At 46.4% G+C, this 24,741-nt stretch overlaps 1 protein-coding gene across 3 annotated transcripts in view; it reads right to left on the reverse strand.

Annotated features, from left to right (window-relative positions):
- The window catches only part of SMAD1 (SMAD family member 1), a 61,205-nt gene that overhangs the window by 6,454 nt on the left and 30,010 nt on the right, over positions 1-24,741 (reverse strand). For all 3 annotated transcript variants that reach the window (XM_037058455.1, XM_037058456.1, XM_037058457.1), the window contains exons 3-5: positions 8,947-9,204; positions 6,390-6,506; positions 2,963-3,184 (exon numbers count right to left, since the gene is read on the reverse strand). In XM_037058455.1, coding sequence (XP_036914350.1) covers positions 2,963-3,184; positions 6,390-6,506; positions 8,947-9,204 — 597 coding nt within the window. The remainder of the gene's footprint in view (positions 1-2,962; positions 3,185-6,389; positions 6,507-8,946; positions 9,205-24,741) is intronic.

The raw sequence follows: 24,741 nt of genomic DNA on the forward strand, positions 1-24,741 counted from the left end.
TAATGATCATTTTGGCTTATTTCCATCATCTATTAATTCTACAATAGGCAAGGCATCTGGAACAATTTTAAATAACAGCATTCTCAGAATTCTTATCTTCTGCCCAATTTTCAATAGAAATGTCCCAGAGTACAATGGCTTTTTACTACTTTGGGGTAATGGCCAACTTTAGAGCTTAAAGAAAGATATGTCTCTCTGCTCCAAATGGATGCAAAATTGTGTTTATCTATAATTTCAGGGATTTACAGCCCAGAGAGAGATATTTGTATGTTCTGAACCTAAGTTCTAGCATTTCATCATTAAAGATGTAGCTTAGCTGTTTTTTTTTCTTAATCACATTAAAGAACTATCTAGCAATTCCTGCTTTAAGAGTTGTTGGTTTTTGAGGATTAAATGTTAAAATTTATCTCAAATGTGTTTTAAGCATCTATTAAATAACCTTTTAATTTGGTCCACTGTTCCAAATTTCATAGGTCATTTTTATAAAGATTTTATTTATTTATTTTTAGAGAGGGGGCAAGGGAGGAAGAAAGAGAGGGAGAGACACATTGATGTGAGAGAAACACTGATCAGTAGCTTCTCTTAAGTACCTGGACAGGGGACTAAACCCACAACCCAGGCATGTGCCTGGACTGGGAATTGAACCAGCAACCTTTCGCTCTGCGGGATGATGCCCAACCAACTGAGCTACACCAGTCAGGGCCATAGGTCATTTTTCAAAAAAACTTTTGCCCTGTAAGTAATTTCAAACTTATAGAAATAGAAAAACAGATCAAAGAACAAGCATATAAGCATTGTCCAGATTCATCTATTGTGACAGTTCACTCCACATGCTTGCTCACTCACACCTCCCTCCCCTCTATTCTTTTACACACGCAACACACATGCACACGTATCCAAATACTCTAATGCGGGATTGTTTGACATATATACACACTCATACATACATATACACACACACAGGGCAGGGCAAAAGTAGGTTTATAGTTGAGAGTTGGTGAAACACAGCTTATTCTGCTATTATTATTTCTTAATTAATGTATTACGTATTTGTGTGACAACTGGAAACCATGCTCCGCTCTGTATGTACACATGCACACATACATGTAAAACTCCTTTCTGAAGAGTTGATTCCATCGTGGCCCTTCATCCCTCAACGCTTCAGTGCGCGTTTCCTAAGAACGGGGATATCGTCTCACACGGGCACAGCGCGTCCGCAGCGCCAGTACAACTAACAGCAGCATAATAATTTAAAAACCTGCCACTCATATTCGGGTCTTGTATGTTGGCCCCAGTAATGGCTTTATAGTCTTTCCCCCCACCTGGCACAGGGTCACATCCAAGGTCAGGTTATGTGACACGGAGCTGCCATCTCTCTTTAAACTCTTCTAATTTGGAACATTCCCACAGCTTTGGTTTTTGACACTGACAATTTGGAGAGAACACAGTCCCTCCTCACCCTTTTAAATAAAACACTCCTTCTTTTGGATTTGTCTGAAGTTTCCCGATTACGCGCTGCAGCGCTGCACGCGCAGCTGGAATTTTCCACAGGTGATGTTATTTCCTTGGTAGGGCGTCGCATCTGGAGGTGTACGACATCCATCTGTCTCTCCCTGGTAATGATCATGCCCATCTCCTAGTCAACATGCTCTCCAGTTCCTCCCCTGTATAGTCACTGATCTTCACTCTCCCTTGAAATTAACAGGCTGTTTGTGAAGAAACACTTCAAGACCATGCACATATCCTGATTCCCATTTAGAAAATTCTCTCTATATTTAGCATCCATGGAGGACTGTCCCCCGATGGCTACGAAATGATGAGTTTCCCAACGCCAGCACTCACTCTGCATTTGACCACCAGCCTTCCCCATTCACGCATCTATCTATTCATCATTAGCATGGACTTCTGAATTGTTACTGTTTTCCAGTGGTTTAAAATGCATTACGGTACTTATTTTGGTGCTCAAATTATCCTAGAGGTGGCCAGGGAAAGTCCCTCCCTCCATTTTGGCCCCTGTGACACTCGCCCATCATGTGCATGAGCATTTCATTGCCCTCTGACAAAGTGGTCCGGGCTCATCGTGTGCCCACCTGGCCCAGCCTGGGGGGCAGCCCTTTCTCCAAGGAGCCCTGGTCCTCTTAGGGGGCAATGGTGTCGCAGATGATGGCCTGGGCACCACATGTGTTACTGCTTCTCGGTGTCTCTGCCTCTTGGCTCTCTCGGCAGACGGCTCTATCTGCACGTACAGACACGTCTATCCAGGCACACATGCATTTACATCACATACACACACACACATTTACATCACGACTTCACACTGACACTTCCACAGGGTGTGTTTCTTTGCCCTCTTCCACACTGGCGGGTCTCTTATTTCACAGTGAAAACCTAGGTTTCCCAAAAAATCACAGATTGAATGTTAATCTTATAATAGAATCTAGAAGTTTCAGAACTGTTTCATGCCTATAGCTACTAATAATTAATTCTACTAAAAACAGTTCAGGGTTTATTTATAATCACTCTACCCAGACTGAGGATATATACCTAAGTACTATATTTGCAGGTAGTTCTAGATTAGTGTATTTTTTTTCTTTTCCCTTTGGAGAGTTACGGTATTCACTTGAAGTACATTAGGTTTACTTAATCTAATTTGCCTTTAGTTTTAGGTTGTAAGTAACTTTTAACAGCAATCCTATCCTACAGCTAGACCGGTGCTCCCAAAGAGCAAAGCACCATTTCTGCTAATTGCTACTAAATAGTACGTGTTGGTAGCCCACAAAAAACACTGACTGGAAGGTGAACCTCTGGATGATACAAACTGGAAAAGTATTTACAAACTGTAGTGAGTACGTATGACCTGGCATTGCTACACCGGGTCGCCACAGGAAAGACAGACAATTCTGGGGGAACAGGGACACCACCCACAGACAGACATTCGGAAGAGGTTTGAGCGAGGACTCACCTTTTCCAATGTGCCGTCTAGTGTTTTCAATCGTGGAATTCCGATTCACGTTGGAGAGCAGCCCAAGGCAGAAACGGTTCTTGTTGTTGGAGGGGTCGGTGAAACCGTCCACCAGCACGCTCGTGGAGGAGGCGTGGAACGCTTCGCCCACGCGGTTATTGAGCTCGTAGTAGACAATAGAGCACCAGTGTTTCGGCTCCTCGTAAGCAACCGCCTGCACATCTGTGGGAGAGAACAGCTTAGAGTCAGCCGTGGCCAGTGCCCCGGGCGCTCAGAAACTGAAACTGTGCTGTCAGGTTGGCTCGCGGCCCCGGAACGGAGCTGTGGTAAGGCGGCTGCTGTTTTCATGCACAGCGTCACTCTGGGATGTCTGGAGCAGGTACTGCTCCCTCAGTGGGACATCCTCCTTCACTGGAAAGCCATTTTCTCTAATGGCTGTCAGGCACCCGAGATGCCAGCTAGGCGAGCACATCGCGGCCTCTGCGGAACACTCACAATGTGCCCAACCAGGCCGAGAGGGAAAGGACTCCCATTACAGAGGCTGGCTCACCATCGACAGAAGTGCGCAGGCGCCCAGTGAGAGAAACAACAGGGGGGAAGAGAACAATAGTGGGCAGGACACGTGCCAAAGGTGCCGGCCTGGGAAGCAAGGCCTCTCGACAGAGCCTTGGTTTGCCTAAGCTTTTTCAAAGCAATGAAAATCAGTTTCTAATTATTGATAAGAAGTGACTTCGTGCCACGTGAAGTTGCCAATAACCATCAGAGCTCCAGCTCGGCTCCGGCCCTCGAACTCAGGAAGAAGCCCTGCCAGCTGGCCGGCGCTTGCGGAATGAATCATATCTCTCCCGTCCAGATTCCAGCCTAACTTCCTCGCATTTGCTCCCAGTCATGCACAGCAGGTGTGCTCCGTCTCCCCATTCCCAGAATGGGCCTGCGTGGAAATTACCCAGCGTCACTGACAGGATGCAGCTTGTTAAGTCAAATCTCTTAAGACTAACAAATCTCCAAACAGAGCGTGGTTCTAAATATTTGCAACTAAAAGGTTCTAAAGATAAGTTCCTTCTGCAGCGAAACCTCTCATACCGTTAGAGGCCAGGAACACAAACCATAGACAGCCAGTATGCCAACACGTTAACGATCTGAGGTTTATGAAATCTTGAGTGCACAGTCATTTAAAAAAACACACACAAAGAAAATCCACACTGGAGGCACGAATGGCAATTTTTAAGGGAAAAGTACTTCTATATTCTTAACACCAACCTCCATAAATATTAACCTGCACTTTACTTTAGCATTTGGTACAGAGAACGAGGATAATGACCACTCGTATGTGGGATATAAAACTGAAAGCAACAAATGAACGAACAAGACCAAAAGATAAAGACGCACAGACACAGACGACAGTGTGGTGGCGACCAGAGGGAAGGGGGGTGGGAGGCAGTAAAGGGCAGAAGGGGTCAATAGAGGGTGGCGGAGGAGGGCTGGACTTTGGGCACATGGTGCAACATACAGACCATGTATCACAGCAACATAATCTTGAAACCTACATAATCGAACGCCCCAAGGTCACAACAATAAATGTAATAAAAATACAAAAAAAAAGAAAACCACACAAATATAAAGCCACTTTATACACTTAAGCAGAAGAGCCAAAATGCATGCCATCTTCCCTATTGCTAAGTGAACACCCCTTGTAAATTTGCTGTGGAACAAAGAACAAAATTTTAGTGATTTATAAGTGCCAAATCTTAAAGAAGGCTGCAACATTAATGGAAGACTTTTTACCAGCTATCGGGTTGTTCAAAATCCTAATCATCTAGGTCTGAGACTGACACCCTTTATTTCTACAAGGTTTTGTAAACCATGTAGTCCCTATCATAATTAGTCAACTGTACTCTAGTACTGCAACAGCAGCCACAGGTAATTGCAATGAATGAACACAGGGTGTTCCAATAAAGCTTTATTTATAACAAAGAGGCAACAGCCTGAACAGACCTGTAGGCTGTAGTTTGCTGACACCTGCTCTAGGAAAACCACCAAAACCAAAACAGCAACAACAGAAAGGCCAGCATTCCTTCCTCAGGAAAAATTAACTGTAAACTTATTCTAACAGGGAAAAATTTTAAAGCTATTTAAAGAAAAAGTTTTAAAACAATTTCAAAGTCAATTTCCTGAAATCATACATTTTAGGCTGAAGAACAGCAGCATTAGGTCCATGTGCTCCTAAGTGTATATATGCTGTGCCCATTCTTCCCCTCTCTCGTTCCCCAAATGAAAGTCCCAAAGATGCGTGAGACAGGAGTTATATTCTCCAACCAGACTGTGTTCGCTCATAATTACATGTTTGAGAGGATGTTCTAGAGATCATCAGAGCCAACAGAAAAGAGAGGAAAATTTTTTACAGACTAAAATGGTGTACACTGCACAGCTAAGAAAGGTTCTTTGAGTTCATCACCCAGTTTTAACAACTTCAAAAGCACAAGCAAGTCTGACAAAGTCTGAGGCATCCCCAATTTTAATTAAGAAACTGATGAGAATGCAGTAGGACGTACCTAGTGATCGAATCACATCTTAACTTCGAGTCACCTAAAATTTACGCAAATTCAAAGATCCTGGCCATGTGCTGAGGGTGCACTGTGAAGCACTTTCCCTCCAGGAGAGGGTGGCTGGGAGTTTGACTCATGACTTCTCCCCGACGTGCAACGACTTTCCCAGCACCTAGTTACCTGAGCCCCCTGTGTACTTAAGCTCCCTGAACTTGGCCCTGCAGTGGGGGAGGGATCATCCATGCGTCCTCCCCTGTCACTACCGAGGAGTTTGTAGAGCTGCACACAGACCCACTCTTGACTAGAGAGAGGGAAAGAGACATTCGCTTCTGCTTCAAGTTCTCCCCGGTTAAAAACAGGAAAAACACAGGCCTCCCTTCCTTCGGCAGCAAGATCAGAAACAAACGAAACAGCAAGAAAGAAACAAATGCTACTAGTTTGCTGCAGTTGCCGCTGAACAGAGGGAGGGCTAGACAATAGATGGGGTTTCTGAATCCCTACCCTAACTGCAGAAACCTCCTGGGAAAGGTTCTTTTTGCATATAACAAGAGCGTTGTTGTATGAACTTTTAATTTTGGAAATCGCCAGTGGAAGCTCCTCTTCAGGACTGTCACGCGGTTGCTGTTTCTCAATGCCCCTCTACCCTTTGCGGAAAAATATCCTTTTGCCACCAATCAAAACCACTGAGTGCTGAAGCACCATGACGTCAGGCCTTCAGGAGTGAAATCAGTGAGTGTGCCTTTTGCGTCAAAAGACTGTTTCTACTGAGCTTCTCTTACTGTGCGGTCTTTTCAAAGGCTAATGAGATTTTGTGAGAGAACGGAACAGCTGGACAGATATACCTGAGACTCCGAAAAGGCAGTGGGCCTCGGCCCTCTCACCTCCTCTGCTGATCTCCGGGGGCAGCGCAGGGGCCATCATGCTCGTGTCCATTGGCTGCGAGCCGTCCTGGGTCAGGGCGTCTTCAGGAGGCAGGTAGGCAGGTGGGGGCGTATCAGCTACAAAGAAAAAAAACAATTATTTTATCCTTAATAAACACACACACTTCAAACATATATTCTCTACTGTGCTGAAATTCGTAGGAGATTAAAAGTTGCTGTTTCAACCTCCGTGTCCGAGGACTGGATGCTCCAGGCGCTGGACTCGCTGTGCACTTTCTGAAAATTACTCCTCTCTCGTGAATTTTAGTAAAAATTCAGCAAGAGGAAAGGCACTCCGGGCCAGCTCCAGAAGCTGTCTGCTATCAGACAACCAGAGACGCACTCAAACCACCTGTTACCCAGCCCCAGTGGGCAGACCCTCGGCGTCTCCCCGCGTCCTCTGAAAGCTGCACAGGCCCCTTAACCAAAGGGGCTACCAGGCATCTTACACGGACCCTCGGTGCTCTTAGGGACCACCAGTGAGTCTCCTTCCAGTCGCCTTACTGCCTTAAACTGCCCATTTCCCGAGACTTCGAGCAATCTGTTAGGGCTACCTTCTCTACCTTCTCCCTACCCACTTGACGAATCACTAGTTTTAAAATCCCTGGTAGCAGAATAATAACACACAAATCAGTTTATCACAGTTGTATCTTCTAAATTTCAGAATTTACATATATTTTCTCCTGGAAGGTCATAGCCAGAGGACAAATAAGAGGCAAACAACATTGATTTCTGAAACAAAGAATATAACCCAGGTCCTCTGTTTTCTTACATAAAATAATGGGCATGGGCTTGCCAAAAACAAGCTCCTCACTGGCCAGCATGAGCCCAGGCAGCGCTTAGAACTGCGCAGGGAGCCAAGTTTGACCTTGGGGAGGAAGCTCAAGCAACTCAGGTAAGTGCTCCAACCTCCGAGGCAGCTACCGATGCGAAGAGCTAGTGCAGCTCCACACACAGCAACTTCTGAGGCTGACGCTTCATCTGAATCACACACCCTACTGACTCCCGTCCAGCTGTTCCCCAGCAAGGGTCCGGAGCACAAAGGTAGGACTGTGGGGGCCTTCTCTGGATGCCTTTTTCACCCCTTCCACAGCTTCCTTTAATTCTGCTTCTCCCCTGCAGCTGGAACAATGACGTGGCTTTCCTTCTAGCCGAGAATGAAGACACAGAGCCTCCTCTGACCAAATCCAATACATTTTGGCAAACACGCTGGTGAAGATGTCACATACAACCTGTGGCATCAGCACCCCTGAGAGGGACCAGGGAACAATGGGTGGCAACCACTATTTCCCTAAGGACCTCCTGCCACCGCCGGCAACTTTCTCCTGTCCTAATTCTCCCTGCTTGGCCCGTGCCGTAGTCCCTGACCTCGGGGGAGGAAGTGTAAAATCAAGCAATAACCTTCCATATTTTCCCTCTTGGGCCCGCCCTGGGTTTGCCACTGCTCAGAAGACCTCTGAAACCATCTCCTCCCCACTAGCCTGCGCACCAAACCCACAGGTTTGGGAGGGTGTGGACAGGGCTGGACAGGACATCAGCAGATGATATTCGTTTGATCTTTAACCAATCTCCCACCCTCATCCTAAAAAACAAACAAAGCGATACAAAGTAACCAGGCTGAAAAGGAAACAATAGATATAAAAACAGAAGATAGCAGTATTACATGCGGACCACTTTTCAGTTTTTGAGGCCCCACGGGCACTGTTGCAGAATTCAAATCCACTCAAAAAGCACTTCAGCGGCCCAATAAGCATGCTTGGCTGCTCATTTACAGAGGTGAAGTATATAAATGTCAAGTACACCTTTATTCAGGGTGTGTTTCTGGAGGTCTACTGGCAAGAAATTTGGTGCTAATCAATTCTGTTCTCTGAGGCGCTTGCTTATCGACCTATTAACTTGAAAAACAAAATGTCCTAATTAATCATTTATTCTGATAAATATTACACCATCCGTTAAGTCTAAAAAAGGAGGGTAATTGTTTTCTGTCTTTGCTAAGTTAAACAAGCAGATGGTTTCCAGTACTTCTGTTGCAATCCCTTTGTTGTTAAAGTATATGTTTCTTGGGATTACATCACCGCTTACACAAATTTAATGAAGTAGGGGACTGTGATCCCTTAGGAAATATCTTTTCTGAGGTTGCACTTATAGCAGGTTTTTTTTTCCGTGTATGAAATGATGTTGACCCAGCGTATGTTTCTCCTAAAGCAAATGTGTGCAACACACTCTTTTTCTTTCTCTTTTATCAAGAGCAAAGACCGTAACAACGATGCCACTTCCAGAAGGATGCAGCTGTTTCCAAACCCTTCAAAACAAAACATAAAAACTTATTCAAGCATCTGTGCCTAACGAGTAAAACGAGATACATGCTTATTACTTAGCTACGGGGTCTCCTTTCCCCCACAGCCGAGTCCTGAGACCTGGCCCACGGCGCCCTGCACCAAAGCGGAAGGGCTCCCCGTCCAGGCGTGGTGACGCCGCCTGACTGGCCCGAAGAACATCATCCTGCATCTCAACTGACCTGGCATCTGAAAAGGGCTTCCCGGGTCTGAGCTGGTCGGAGAGTGCGGGTAGGTGCTGCTGCTGCTGCCGGGAGAGTTCGGGTAGCTGCTGCTCGGGGAGTGAGGGAACGGGTGGCTGTTGGGCTGCTGGAAGGAGTCCGGGAAAGTGGCGTTGAGTGGCATGTGAGGCTCGTTTTGCCCCAAGTTGCGGAACTGAGCTAAGAGGCTGTGCTGCGGGTTATATTCACTGTGTCTTGGAACCAGCACTGGAGGAAGAACTGGAAAAAAAGAAAAGGGAGAAAGACAAAAGTGAGAATGATGAAAATCTATGATCGAGGTCACAATAAAGCTGAAACATATGTTGTAAGTAACAAGTTCTCGGAACCCTGCCCTACGGCCAACTCAAAAGCACCACTCAAATGAAAAGCTGCTTTTCACTCAGGAACGGATGCAGTGGGAAACACAGTCTCTTCAGAAACACCGGTGCCCTGGGCCGAGAGGAGGGGCACCAACACTCTGCCCGGGCAGAGTCTGCCGAGCACATCTTTTAGGATGAAATGTTACAGCTCCTCTAGTCCTAATTTTTTCATTTACTAGAAACCAAAGCACAATTAAGGACATACATCATTGCTTACATGTCCACTGTACAGCCCTGGCTAAGATTTTACATTTCAGAGTTAATAATGCTTATTGAATGATAATGAATTCTCCACTGTAAACGTTTTAAATTGACACAACTCACTTTAAACCAAAAGGAAGCATAGTGAATAAAGTTGAGAGGGTAGATACAGCAAACAGTATAAAGTCCAATGCCAGTGCAGGCGGCAAATTAGAAAAGACAGGACGTGTCGTGGGGCAGACTTTATGCTGCGTGCTAGCAGTCATAGAGTCACGGGAGCTTCACGGCAGGGACAATTCTAAGAAACACACAGTTAGGCCACTTCGAGGCTGTGGGGACAGCGGAGCACACCTGCACAGACCCACACAGGACAGCCACCTCTGCCCCTGCACGGGCCGTGCTTCACCTGGCTGGAGGCACGGCAGGCCCGCCTGCCCCAGCGTCAGCACGAACACGTGAGCCATGTGTCACTGCGACGCCAAGGCTGCTGGGACATTACTAGGCGACAGGAACCTGCTATCTCCATTACAATCTCACGGGACCTTGACCAAAAAGTTGTTCGGTGGTGTGTGACTGTACCTTACGAACATCCTTTCTTGAAGGACCTTAATGTATTTACCCACTTTCCAGGATCCTTATCGCTATCTGAATAGGTTTAAAAACAAAAAACAAAAAAAAAGGAATAGGTCATACAATCTGCATCTTGCCAAGCAAATACTTAAGGCCAAACATGTTTACTTATAGCAGTAAAGAAGGAAAGAAAACAACTCAAGCCATTCCTAAAAGCTCTACGTGTTAGGAACCTAAGGAGTTAATGATTAGCATGGTCGGAAACCTCCAGAGGCAAAGCCACTGTCAATGCAAAGAGAATCAAGGGGAGAGCTGGCTCTGGGAGCCCCCACCAGGGTTAGGTCTTGCACCTCCTGCCAGGGTCCCTTGGTGGCCTCCCCAAGACCAAGGGCCCTTGGGATCCCTACTGCTCCTGTGGCCTTGGCCAGAAAGACTCAAACAACCCATATGGCCAACTGCATGGGAGGAGAGAGGAAGAGATTTAAAATCTGTTATTGTTGCTGGGAGTTAGGATTCAGAATTTATTTTCCCCGTGAAACAATATTCAGTGGCATTAGGAATTAAGGAGACTTTTTTAGTACTTTCCAGGGAATTTATCCACAGCTTCTAACATTTCTACAGGAAAAGGTGCTCTTACCACTTGGATTATCACTTACTCTTGAGCTGAAAAATGTTTAAGTAAAAATAGGTTTTTGAAGATATTAAACTTTCTCATATGCTATAACTGAAACTTTACATAATCCTGTAGTAATATGACTTCCCTACTATCTGACTCTGCAGAAATAAATCTTTTTAGTATAATAACTAAATGCATTTTCTTGTTAGCACAGTGATGGAATCTGCCCAAACCAAGTCATCAAAAGAACAACTGCTCCTTCTACTTTTCAAGAGCCACCTGAAACGTAAACTGCTTCGTTTGCTGAACAAAAAAATTCCCGACAGGCATAAGCGGCCGCCCCTAAGGCCACCAGAAATCTATACTCCAAAACAAACTCATGCTATGAAACAGTTCGATGCCTTTAAATTACTTCTGCAACCAAACATTCTCCTTTTCTTTTGGCTGAGGTGGTTACCACTTTCCAACTTGCCATTTTTGGTCATCTAGCCACACAGCCTGAAGGCTGATTGGTATCTTCAAAAGGGGGCAAATATCGGCCTCTGTACCCCCGCCCCCAAAGACAGCACCACACAGTAGTTTAAATCAATCCCCTATCTCAACCCTTCAGAGGAACCTGGACCCTCCAACACACACACACACACACACACACACACACACAGAGTCACCCTCTCTCCCCTCACCGTATCCCATTTTTAGCGGCTCCTGCTAAGAGTTTTAGACGTGGGGGTCTACCTCTCCCCACGGCAGCAGGCGGCTGGCACCGGAGCTGGCGCTCTGCGGTGCCCCTACAGTGACTCTGCCGTGTGGCGTGTAGGGTCTGGCTCTCGGGCACAGTGCTGCCTTCGGTGGACATTTCAGGTGAGGTCAACCGCTTCAGCCAATGACCCGGGAGAAGGGAGCCACCAGCCACGCCTACTCAGCTCTGACTATCGATACAAGTTTGCCACTGCTGACACAGGTACAGGTGTCGTTTAGTAAACTCCAGGATGTACTGAGGTATATATGCCACACGGGTACTAAGGCGCATGCATCTCCATTTAAACGGGGTTGTCCAGACCCATGTCTGGCTTCTCTGTTCAATGTCTGTGAGGCTCACCAGTGTTGTGGAGCATCTTACTATAGGTGCACATTACAACGCACTCAGCCCTCACTAACCTCCTCAGAGGAGAATCGACTCATTTTTTCCAGCTTATCCTTCCTGCTTCTTCTTGAAAAAACACACACACTTCCTTATTTCATTTTCATTATTTAAAAATACACACACACACACACACACACACTCTCTCTCTCTCTCTCTTTTCCCTTGGCTTTTTTCACTCTACCCTAGAATTAACAGCACTTTAGTTTATACAGATCTTCCTCATGTGTCTTTACAGCTAACGGCATCATAGTTTATTCAACCAATCTCTCATGTCTGGGCTTTCGGGCAGTTCACAGTATTTTACCATCACACATAACACTGCAGTGAATAACCCAGTCATAGAAACTGTTCTGTGAAAGGTGTATTTCCAGAATAAACGCCTAGAAGTGGAAGTACTGGGGGAAAGGGTACACACAGGCATCATCATCTTATTGTTGAGTACCCCTCACTCGGGCTGTGCCATTTTGTGCTGCCACCAGCAACATCTGAGAGTGACTTGCCTGCAGCTTCCAGAACAGACTATTTTGTCAAGCTTTTGGTACTTGGGGGCATTCTGATAGGCAAGGAATGGTGCTTTGGTGCCGTTTTAATTTACATTTATCTTAATATGATGAAAGTGAATTGTCTTTTCATGTATTTTGAAGGACATTTTAATGTCTTTGTTGCCCGTGTGCGTGAACTGTCTGCTTGTGTCTTCTGCCCATATTTGGTCTTTCCATTTTTTCATTTAAAAATGTATATTAGAGATATTAACTCATGCTATTATTTGTATGTTACAGATATTTTATCACAATCTGTCTTGAGTTTGCTTATTGCAAAAGTTTATGTTTTGGTTGTCAAATGTATCAATATTTTCGTTTATTGTGAAGGGATTTTGATTCATAGAAAGCTTTCTCCTACACCCAGATTATAAGGAGGAATTCAACCCAGCTATTATTCTTGGGAGTGCATCTAAAGTTTCTCATTTTCCTTAGATCTCTGATCCATTTGGACTTCAGCTTTATTTATAGCAGGAGGCCCGGATCTAATTTCATCTTTTTCTCAAATGCTTTGACAGTTGCCCCAACACCATTTAAAAAGCCCAGCTTTGTCTCAGCGATCGGGGCCACCACCTTTCTCATAAAGTTCCCTACGTGTTAGGTTCTATTTTTAGGCATTCCATTCCATTCTATTCTAGCCTGCGCCCCAGGAGCGCTCTGCTTTAATTATAGAAGCCTTATAGTACGTTTTAATACAGACAGGGCTCGCCCCTTCTCACAGTCCTTCCTTTTCAATGCTGCACGCTTATTTCTCCATACCAACTCCACTTATCACCCTGTTTACCTCCAGGAAAAAAGGTATTATTAGCACTCTAATGGGGACACTACACTTATACACAGACTTAGTAAGAATTAATACCTTATGTTGAGGTTTCCTACTCAAGAACTAGGGAGGGCTGAAGTCTGCTTGTGTGTATTTCAGGAGCAGCCGTGGCTATGGGCTGTATGAGTTTGCTGGGGCTGCCATAACAAAATGCCACCTCTGGGGGTTTCAACCACGGAAGTGCGTGTACTCTTAAGTTCCGGAGGCTGAAACTCCAAGATCAAGGTTTCTCCAGAGGCCTCTTCTCTTGGCTTCCAGATGACCACTTTCTTGCTGTGTCCTCACATATCTTTCCCGCCTAGTGTCTCTCTGCATGTCCTCGTCCCCTATTCATATAAGGACACCAGTCAGACTGAGTTAGGGCACACTCCAATGGCCTGTTGTCATCTTTTAAAGGCCTTGTCTCCAAACACAGTCACAGTCTGAGGTTCTTACAATTGGGGCTTCAATATATCAAATTTTGGGGGAGGGTCACACACTATTCGATCTATGATACTGCATAAAGGTTTACAGTTTCTTATTAAAATGTATTTTTAAATATTTAATCTTTTCTGTTGCTATTTTAAGTGGGATTTTCTCTTCCACTATCTCTTCCATTATCTAACTGGTAGTAATAGACTTTACATATATATATATATATATATATATATATATATATATATATATGATATTGATATTCCTATGCTATTTTTATATCCTACTACCTGGGTGACTTCTTCTGTCATCTGAGTTAGAGTTATCATTGATTCATTATAGAGTTCTCCTGATAAATGATCACGTCACCAACAAACATAGTTTTAATTTCCCCTTTCAGTTATTCCCTCCTGTCTGATTGCACTGGCTAACAGTGCCAATATAATGCTGAAAAGCAGTGAGAGTTAACTTCCTTGACTTATTCTTAACCGTGGCGAGAATGCCTCCACTGTTGCCCCACGACCCAGCTGATTTGAGGACTGAGGGGGTTTGTGTGTGTGTGTGTATCCAGCTGTAAGAGTGTTGCTACTTAGCAACCAGCAGGGATGAAATACTGATTCACACAACGTGAATGAAGCTGAAAGTAACAGGCTGAGAGAAGGCTGGCGAAGAATGCAAGTGTACGACCTCCTGCACACGCAGACCGACCCACGGTGAAAGGAAGCAGGTGAGCAGTTGCCTGGGGAGGGGGCTGTGGCTGGAGAAGGGAGACTGTGGTGGTGCGGGGGTGAACTTTGGTCGGGGACGAGTTGGGTCCACTGTCTTGGTTACGGTGATGTTTTCAGAGGTATACATCAAAACTAGCCACATGGGACATTTGAAACAGATACAGTTCATTCTATGTCAATCATTCCTCAGAAAAATGATCAAAAACAAATATAAAGGGGCCATTTTAAATGGCCCCTTTACTAACTTTTTAAAACTGCTAAAAGTTTCTATTCTCTATTCCTTTTCCAATCCCATCTCCAGGGTTTGGGAATTACTAGTCTGAGCTCTCAACAGTACATTCGTTCCCAAGGAGAATGGTCTTGTCCTACTGCCTCCGCCGTGGGGGCTCTAAAACGTCCCCCCTGACTCGGAACCCCCACCCAGGAAGGGGTTCCAGCCCACCACCACCACAGACGCGTCCGCACTTGCAGCGAACTCCGCCGGCAGTGAAGATCTGTGGACAGCCTCACGCTGAAGTGGCGATAACATTAAGAAACACAATGTTTGGTAGGAGCCGTTGGAAGTTAATAAGCAACAGCAAGATGCACAGTCTTTCTGAGAGACGTTTCCCCAGTATTTCTCAACATTTTCCACCAAAGTAAGTGTACATCAACTTAAAATGATTGTAAATAACTTACAATCAAGGAGGAGTGACATGCCAGGAAGATGTTCCATGTTACCTGGCTTTGGGCACAGAGTGCGGCGCAGTGTGGTTGGGGTGGTTTCCTATTTGTTCGGTGTCACCATTCTAACCAGTTGTTTAGAATAACTTGTTAGAAAACTACAGAAAAAAAAGTCGCTGGTAACAGCAAGGAGGGAGGTCGGTATCAAACTAAACCTTAGAACTAGGATTTACGTGGAAGCAATGGAACGCATACCAAGTTGATTTTGGCTGATCGCTGTATTCCACAAACCCCCATCAACACGACCACCAGCACAAATATTTACTATAAGCCTGGAACCATGCTTAACACATTACACCACTTTGCAAGTAAGAGTGCGGAGGGGTGACCTGCCTCAAGTCACAGAGAAAGGACCCGGAGTTGGGGAGGCAATGCACACTGCTCGACTGTATGCGCCATTGCCTCAAAGACCCCAAGTCTCTAGGAATGTTAGATGATGTTCCGTGTAGCTTGCTCAAGAGATGGGTGAATAGAACAAATCCCAGAATGTCTCTGGACAAACAGCAGTTAAGGTCCCTCAAATTAAAGGAGAAAACTCTAGTAAGTTCAGTTATAAGAAGTACCTAACTCCCTGATCATGCATAATAAATGAATCACGATCCAATCTGATTTGTGTCGTTCGACTTATAACTTGTAGGCAGGGTGTCAATGCGCCCCGGCTTGCCCGGGACAGTCCCAAGGTGTACCTGTTGTCTGACGGAATTATTAATAGGTGGCCCTTGTCACGCTCAACAGTGTCCTGGTTTGAACAGTTAGTTATATGGCGATCCCAACAATGAATCGTAACTAACGAATCTCAGAGGAGGAAAGAGATGGGCCTGGGGCAGCCGCTAGCTCTACAGAGAGGCATTCACGTGGAAGAGACACATGGAAGCTGGTTAGGCAGGGCTAAGCCCACACGCACCAGCTGCTCTAAAATATTCACAAGAGCCAGGCCTCCTCACCTGCATGGGACCCTATAGGGCCACGCTGCTGCTCTCTAGGGCATTTCTCTCCACCCCCAGTTCTTGTCCCTTTCGCATCAGCAATATTTCAGGCAAGAGATAAATAAGATACCTGTTTTCTATTGGTGGACAAGGAAAGAACAAACGTTCAGACCAGGTATCCATGTTTAAACACACCTAGGTCTAATTCTTATTTATTGGGGGGGCGGGGCATCATCACTTAGCTCAAAGAACGAGGATTTGGGTACCATGGGGTGGAAGCCAGCTGTTTTCCAATACATCTGTGTCCACAAACACAGGCAAGGGCCTGCCCGGTACAGCATAGGGGATACAGCTGATGATACTGTAATAACTATTAAAAAGAAAAGAACAAGGAGTGTGAGCTCTACGCCTGACTCAGGTCAGAAACAGGGAGGAAGAGAGGGTGAGGAACATCTTCCTCTTCACCCTTTATTTCCACGTTTCAGGCCTGCTTCTCTTTTACAGAAGCAGAACCACGGGCGAGGCCCCCCTGGGGCCTGTGTGCCTCAGCCGCTGGAGGGGACCCTCCTACCGGGCCGCGTCGAGATCGTGTGCGGTGGCTTCCCTTTCAGGGCTGCTCCTGCTGGCTCATCTGAACAAAAAGAACCTGCTCTGAGAGAGGAGGCCAATCTGGAAACCCTTCCTCTACACCCAGAAGTTTCTTTTTGATTCAAATCACTTAAAAATCAGACTGCGCACATCGCCCCTGTGTTCTAGGACTTCTATCCCTGGTAAACCCTAGGCTAGCTCCCCACCACCTCCTCAGATGTTATTCTGCAAAAAAAAAAAAAGTCTTCCCCTGGGGATTTCAGCGCACCCCCCTCCTGTCACTTGGAAAACCTCACACTGCTGTAAGTCTTTAAAAGGAGGAAAAGTGTTCTTCCCTTCCTTTTCTGACCTCCCAGGGGGAGAAAAAAGTCAGGTTTCCGCCTTTTCTCAGTGAGGCACCCCGGCTTTTCAAAGTCTTTATGCATCTCTTTCAGTTAATAGAAATAAAATCCCTCTTTGGTTAGGAAAAAAAACCCCAAAGTCAGTTTCAGGAGATACTTTCGTTTCCAGAAGTGTCAGGACACATTTGTGATTCTGCAGCACGACTCGGCTTCTCCGAGTTGCCAGGGCACCAGGGTGGGGATGAAAGAGAGACAGCGGGCACTGGACTACGGGGCTGGGCCCCTCCAGGTCCAGAGCTTTTGCAAGATTTGGAAGAACTGCTTGAAATTCAATCGCCGCCCTGTCAGTGGTAAAGTCATCTCATAGCTAGACTGAGGCTCACAAGTCCCCCCACCTGGGTTGTGACCCACCAGTGTTTGTGGACAAGCTTTTTTTTTTAAACACAGAAGAGAGTTCTATAGCCAAGCTGACAGGCCCCTGCCTGTGTTTGTTGACACAGACATCATGGGAAAAAGCTAGTGGTTCATGAATGCTTTTTCTTTCTGAAGACTTGGAAGAGGCATTTAGGTAAAGGAGGAAGTCAAGAACCCCATATCCCGGCCCTGGCTGTAATAAAAACTACTTTTGTGACTTTGAGCAAATCACAACTTCTCAAGAGTCTCAATTTCCTCACACAAAAACCAAGGGACTCCAGGGGGCCCTCCTGCTCTCACGTGTACAGATCTCCCAACTGACGGTACGGCTGCCTTATCATCATGCACATACGTACACGTGCAGCCTGACTCTGCACCAAGTTCAGTGCCAGACTTCTCTCCACTGGCTCTCAGGGCACGTCGCCGAGGTCACCCAAGAGTGGGAAGGTGGCCCAGGGCTAATCGAGAACGGCCGAGAGCCAGTCCAGCTGCAGGGCTGAAGGTCCAGCTCCTGTGCAGACAGGCTGAAGGGGGGAGGGGCGGCCAAGCTGCCACGGCAGCTGTGCCCAGTGTGATACCTGTACTAGACAGATGGCCCTGGATCGTGTGTGTCCAGAGATCTAAAGAGAAACGTTCCAAGTAGAAAGTGGTGGAGAGGACAAGACCACTTAAAAATGAGTAGTACAGGCATTTACGAAATAAAATTCCTATCTCAGGACATGTCAGAAAAGCTTTATACGACAAAGGATTCTCAGAACCTTCGATGGAGGTTAAATTAAAAACTGTATAGATACATGACCCCCAAATCCACCAGTGGTGTCACTTTGTCTTTTTGTCAGCTTCCTGGTGGAGAGGCGATGGTGGGGAGGGTCTGAAAGGCTATTGGCTAACGTTCCCTGAGCACTCCACGTCCACCCACGGACACTGACCACGGGGCAAGCTCCGCGAGGGCACTGTGGTGCAGAGGGCAGCAGGACAGCCACCATCCTGACCCCTGTGGAGTCCACCACAGACGCCTGGATGCTCCCGACGGATGGGGGCGCAGACTCGGCCCAGCTCAGTAACACACCCCAGGTTACACAGCGGCTACACTGTGGGCCAGGGTCTCAATCAAGGTCATAACCACCAGACTATGCTGCTGAGTACTACAAAGCTGGAAAAGGCTGTGGAAACTGTTTTAAAGTTCTTTTCCATTTTTTTTGTTGTTTTATTTGGGGGGGGGTATATTTTTTTACAGTTAAGATAGTTTTACCTAAAGGTAGCAACCGCAGTATTTTTTCTAGGGACACATCACTCTTGGGCACAAACACATTAACAGAAGACAAGGATGAGAACACAATTTGAATATAAGCAAGAGACATGAACTGAATCCAGTAACAGTATCCTAAAGCTTTAAAAAAGCCATTACATTTACTTCGAGAGCAACTTATAAGACTCTGCAAGTTGGTATGCACTTCCTCACTCTATACAGACTAGTTTCAAAACACAGTGCGCAGACTCGCTGTATCTGAATCAGCAAGACACCTGTTTAAAAAGGCAGACTGTTGTACCTCAGCCGGGACATGGCAGCTCAGAGCCTCCGGTGTCGGGGTGAGAAGGATGCGGGATTCCTGCTTTGCTGGTAACCCAGCGATAGGCTTCTCGACCTATGGATCTGTAACTGGCCATGGAACCTGAACTTCAATTCCCTCACCTTAAGTCAAATTTCCAGTGATCATCCCTTTCACCGAAGCACTGTCGTGACCCCACTTGGTAACAGTGGGGGTCCAGGCATACAGACGAAGAGCCTTGCTGCTGTGTATGTAACCAGGACTCAAACCCAGGCAGTCTGCTTCACTGACCTAGGTGCTTATCTGACCGCTGGGCCACGGCATCTCTCCCAGTGATGCCCAGCTTCCTAGGCTACGGTAAGCACAGAGAGAGAGTTCCTAACGCTGGCTGGCAGGTCTGGGGTGCCCCAGACACCACCAATACAGGCAATGGCCACCCCCCAGGGGTCCCACCAGGCAGCATGGCTTAATTTCCAACTGCAGCTGAATGGAAGCAGTTCCCACTCTGAGTTCAAATCTGATTCCGAAAATATATCCCATGTATTAAATAGATACGAGTTATCGATAATGAAATAAAGCCTCCATAAAAACTGGAAGCCCAGGTGTGGACCCTCTCAATTTACCAGGATCAACCCCAAATTCATGTGTTTCAGAGCACGGGCTCTGCTACTGAAATCTGTGGAGACCCTCCCCCTTGGTGAAAGAGGAAAAACTGATTGAGGGGCGGGGGGAGCTGCTTATTTGGGAAGAGGCACGGGGCCAGGGTTAGGCACCTGGATTTTGAAACTGGACTTGAATTTGAATTCTGGCTCTCCTGTTACAAGCTATGCAACAGCTCAGCTGCATCTCAGTGGTCCCGTGAGCTCACCTCTTTCTCCCAGTCATGCTCAGGACTAAATGAGAGCACATGGAGAGTGGTAAGCACGTAAGCACAGTGCCCCCGCACACAGTTAAGCATACAAAGTTGCTGTTTTAATTTGTATCATTACTATTGTTTTTGTTGTAGCTATGCTTAGTTTTCTGATGATTTCTAGAGTGAAAACTTACTAAACATTGCAAATTTTGTTTTTATCTGAAGATGTGCATGGAAGGTACATTTCTCATTTTACTGTTTGGGCCACGTTGTGTTTCAAGAATGCATAAAGCCTTTTCACATGCATTATTTAATTTAATGCCTCCCACCACTCTGGACAGGACATATGTTTACTCCCAGGTCACAGGTTAGCAAACACAAACCCAAGAAGGACAAGAAATTGGCCAAAGGTCAAAGATACCAAGGGCCAAAGTTTTAACCCAGGCCCTCCGCTCTGAGATTCTCCCTGACCGTATTTTAACCTTACAACTAGAGAGAAACAGATATCTCTTTTAAATGATTTTATTTGTCCTGAATTTCCTAAAAACTCCACATTTACCAGCTGGCAGCCAGCATTCTGCTGTGAGCAAGATCGCCGCCCCCACCGATTATCTATTATCAGCATGGACTCTTGTTGTGACCCTGCAACGGTTTGTAATTCATTTCTGTTCTCATTTTGTTGATCAGATCATATGAGTGAGCCAGGGGCAGCCCCTTCAAGCTGATGCCCGTGTCCGTAACAACAAACACGCTTCCGCTAGTTTTTGTTTTTTAAAAAAAAAACAACTCATTTTAAAATTAGTTCTTTTTCCTGTTTAAAACTTACAGGTTATCTATTTCAAAAGCATTTACTTCCTTAAATACCTGTCTAGTATACGAGTATAGCCTGGATAAATTTACTTAGATGCTCAAAGAAAGATACAGTCACAGGAAAGCAAAACACAAAAAACAAAAAACTGCTAAATCTGCTACCCAGCTAGTTAGATATAATTTGGGAAAATTACAGGGAAACATAAAGGAAAAAACCAGACCAGGCAATCCCACTTGGTTGTCACATACATGTTTACTTTTCGTTTACAAGCAGCTGCCTGAATATCATTTATAAAAATCATAGACTCTCCTCCTGCCTGACCGTGACTGAAGAGTCCAGACAGGGAAGCAGGCAGGTGGCCAGGTGACGGTTGTGTGACTGAATACGCCAGACCACTGGTTAGACCAGAGAAGCTTTTTCATGTGAAAGAGCGAAGAACTAAGAACGGCAGCACCTCCCGGAGAGCTGTCTCAGAGCCGAGGCAGCGACGTGGGAGAACGTGCACCCGACCGTCCAGCGTAAGGTCTGCAAGGACTCCAGGGCAAAAAATGACGAATCAAAGAACTGCAGGGAAAAACTGCTGGAGGGTCCTCTGTTGACCCAGATCTTTTGATTTAAACACAGTCCAGGCTTCTTTCCGGACTCTGGATCTTTTATCAGGGAAGTCACTTCTGGTTGCATAACCCGCATCAGCTGCAGTCGTTTATGGGAAGCAGGTCTGCACTCGAGCGGCTCGGCAGGCTCCAGGGCTGAAGGTCATGGGGATGGAGAAAGCCTGCCCAGGGCACTGATCGAAGTGCAATGGGTGAGACGCAAGCCACGGCCTCGTCTCCCCGTCTGACACCCGGGGCGCGGGGCAGACTACTGCTGACCCAGGGGACACCCTGGCAGACTAAACTCAGGGGAAACAGGCATCTGCAGCTTTTCTAACTACCCCTCAGACCAGTTTCTAGGAACCACACTACCCCCCAGCCAAGCTGGCAAATTGATAAAATGTGGGCTTTATGGTTCCCCCATGCTTCAGGCCCTCTGAGCCCGTTAGCCCCCCTCTTTAAAATAAATATCCTCTCTTCTCCATCTCCTTCCCCTACTAATCTAGTTTCCCCAAATGTCAGGGCAGAGAGCCGATGATTCGGCCAGTTCATGACTGTGAGACACAATGCTGAGTCCTTCGAGAGATCGTATGCATCTTGAAGTGGAAAAAGACAAGAGGTGGACATACATTCCAGGGCCAAAAAATCTCATTTTTCCGTTTGAGCCTTTCCAGTGCCAAGGAGGCTAGAAGTGACACTGAGGTAAAGCAGCCTGCGATGATCACATACGTCCACCCTTCCTCCCACGTCTCTCCCTTCTGCAAGTGTCTGCCAAGAATGGAGGGCGTTGGGGACTCGACTCGGGGCAAGTCCCCTAGGACTCCACTCCCAGCACAGGGAACACTCCCAGACGTTCAAGAAGTCACTGTCTGACGGTGATCTGCCTGTGGGCAAGACAGGCCACAAAGCACAATTCACAGGTCTCAGGATTACGTCACCCAAAGCCAGTCCTGGAAGTATCAGCCAGGTTTTCTCTTTCCTTTCACACAAGTGCAAGCAGTGTGTATATGTTACTTCTTTCATTTATTAGGACACACATTTTTCTACGGTTTTCACCACTGTTCTCACCAGCCATACTTTTTCACGTTCTGTCTGTAACATGAGCTGGGTAGGGTTCCTTCGGTAGATGGAACCTAAACTTCCTTCCTAAACTAGCTGCGGTAGATGGCAGAGTGCTCAGCCTGAAATAACCCAGGGAGATCTGAAAACAGCGTCTCTTGACCACCTAATGTTGTAGAGACAGCCAGGGAAAGAAGGAAGTAGCAGACAATGGTCAGGAAAGCAATACTTTGTATAACCTAGAGTGCAGTCTTCAGATTTCAAATTGGAGGAGATATAGCGATCGGAAAATTCGACCCTACGGCAAATCATGCAATTGTCCAGATGTCTGCTTCCATGTATGTAGTTTTTGTTAAAGCAACATGGAGTAAATGCTAAAACCTTCCACGTGTTCATCAATTAAGCAGTGCCGTATTTAATGCCCTATAAATCAGAATCAACTTCACATTCCGCCTCCAATTTAAGAATACGGAATCCACTAAAAAAGCTGGGGATAAATCCTACCTGTGATTCTACCACGTCACCTGCTCTAGCATTACTGTAAGTGGCCACGGTAAAATGATCACACACAAGCCAAACACCAATCACAGCATCTAGGACGGAAGGTCACTGTCTGAACTCCATATCCAGTTGGCTGTGTGCTGAGCTTGGCCAGAAGCACAAGCAGTTACTAACTGCTTTTTCAAGACAGAACTTCCACAGGGACAGAGACTGGAGCCGGAGGGGCTGTGCAGGATGACTGTGCAGGCCGGGACGTCTCCCTGCCCCGAGGCATCTCTCCAGAGGAGGCCTCTGCTCCGTGGCTTCCCCCTCGGCTCTTCCCCACCACCCACCCCGAAGGGACCCAGGCCTAGATTTGTACCTCTCCGAGCTCTTAAAATATTCTACCTCCATTCAATGTTCTGGAAACACCCCACACCAAAAGTACCAGCAACCCCTCCAGACTAGCACTAGAAACCGCATAGTGTCTGTCGTGGCAGCGTGCCTGCCTCACAGTAAATTCGTGTGGTATTTCCATGTGCGCCCGTTTGTCTCCGTCTGGACCTTCCATTTTAATCTGCCGGCCCTGCTCTACTGTATTAGTAATAGTTCCTACTGTACTGTGTGTCTTCTTATAAATCGAGTTGCATCCTCATACAGTGAAACAGACTCTGCACCACCATGTAGAATGCACCACAACACGCACATGTGTGAGCACCGAATGAGCTTTTCTGCGGCCACTCTCATGCAGGCGTCTAGGTAAGAGTGAGCTGCATCTCCGTCCAGGCTTCTGTGCGTCCCTGAGACGCCCAGGGCTGGACTCACATGCCAGTCCTTCCTGGGCAGACTCAGTTCCTGAGGAGTTGCATTTGTTCCAGACACGTTTCAAGAGGAATTCGTTCAAGATGTGGATGAACACAGAATGACGGTTAATCCTATGTGTCGACGTGACTGAGCTGAAGGATGCCCAGAGAGCTGGTAAGCATTACTGCTGGGTGTGTCTGTGAGGGTCTTTGGATCAGTAGGCTGAGCCTGGAGGTTGCCCTCACTAACGCAGGAGGCATCACGCGACCTGCCGGGGAGCTGCACGGAGCAAAAAGTCAGATGTGGGTTTTTGTTTTGAGCTGAGACATCTATCTTCTCCTGCCCTTAGCCGTGGATGCCTGGGACTTACGCCACCAGCTTTCCGGGTTCTCCGGCCTTAGGATAGCAGACCGTGAGGTGCCTCCTCTGATATCTCTGTCTGTCTCCCTGTCTGTCTGTCTGTCTGCCTGCCTATCTGTATCTGCACCTGTGTGTCTGTCTATATCCCGTTGATTCTGTTCCTCTGGAGAACCCTGACCAACACGCATGTCATAATGCCGTATTTTAACTTTTATAGTTAAAATTGTTGCTACCTGAGCCCAAATCTTCAAAACACTGGCAGTGATCATATTGTGGCCTCTGCTTTACAACGGCAAGGATGAGACTCCTCGATATCACGCCCATGATGAACTTACAACAAAAGTCATTACCTCCCCCATCTCCACCCTCCAAACAAGTCCACTAACATAACTTACAAAAGCGTGAATGAGGCCGCCATTTCTGTCACCACCCAAGTAAAAATGTTCACAATATAAAGAAACACATCTTTTAAAGATACTGCCCTGGCTGGTAGAGCTCCGTGGATTGAATGCAAGCCTGTGAACCAAAGGGTCACAGGTTCAATTCCCAGTCAGGGCACATGCCTGGATTGCAGGCCAGGTCCCCGGGGCAGGGGGCAGGGGGCAGTGCGTGAAAGGCAGCCACACACCGATGTTTCTCTCCCTCTCTTTCTCCTTCCCTTCCCCTTTCTCTAAAAAAATTAAAATAAAGTTAAAAGATACTGATCTTTGCTTTTGAAAGATACTAATTTGTTTTTGAAAAATATTAATTCACGATCCTTGATTACGTTGTGATCCCTGAGCATACAACGTCTTGTTACTCGTCTGTGTGACAGTGAGAAGTGCACACAGAGGGAGCCCCTCTGCTGCCCATCCGAGCAC

This window comes from Sturnira hondurensis, unplaced genomic scaffold (assembly GCF_014824575.4).
Source record: "Sturnira hondurensis isolate 20B ecotype Veracruz unplaced genomic scaffold, ASM1482457v3 Scaffold0010128, whole genome shotgun sequence".
Taxonomy (NCBI): Eukaryota; Metazoa; Chordata; class Mammalia; order Chiroptera; family Phyllostomidae; genus Sturnira; species Sturnira hondurensis.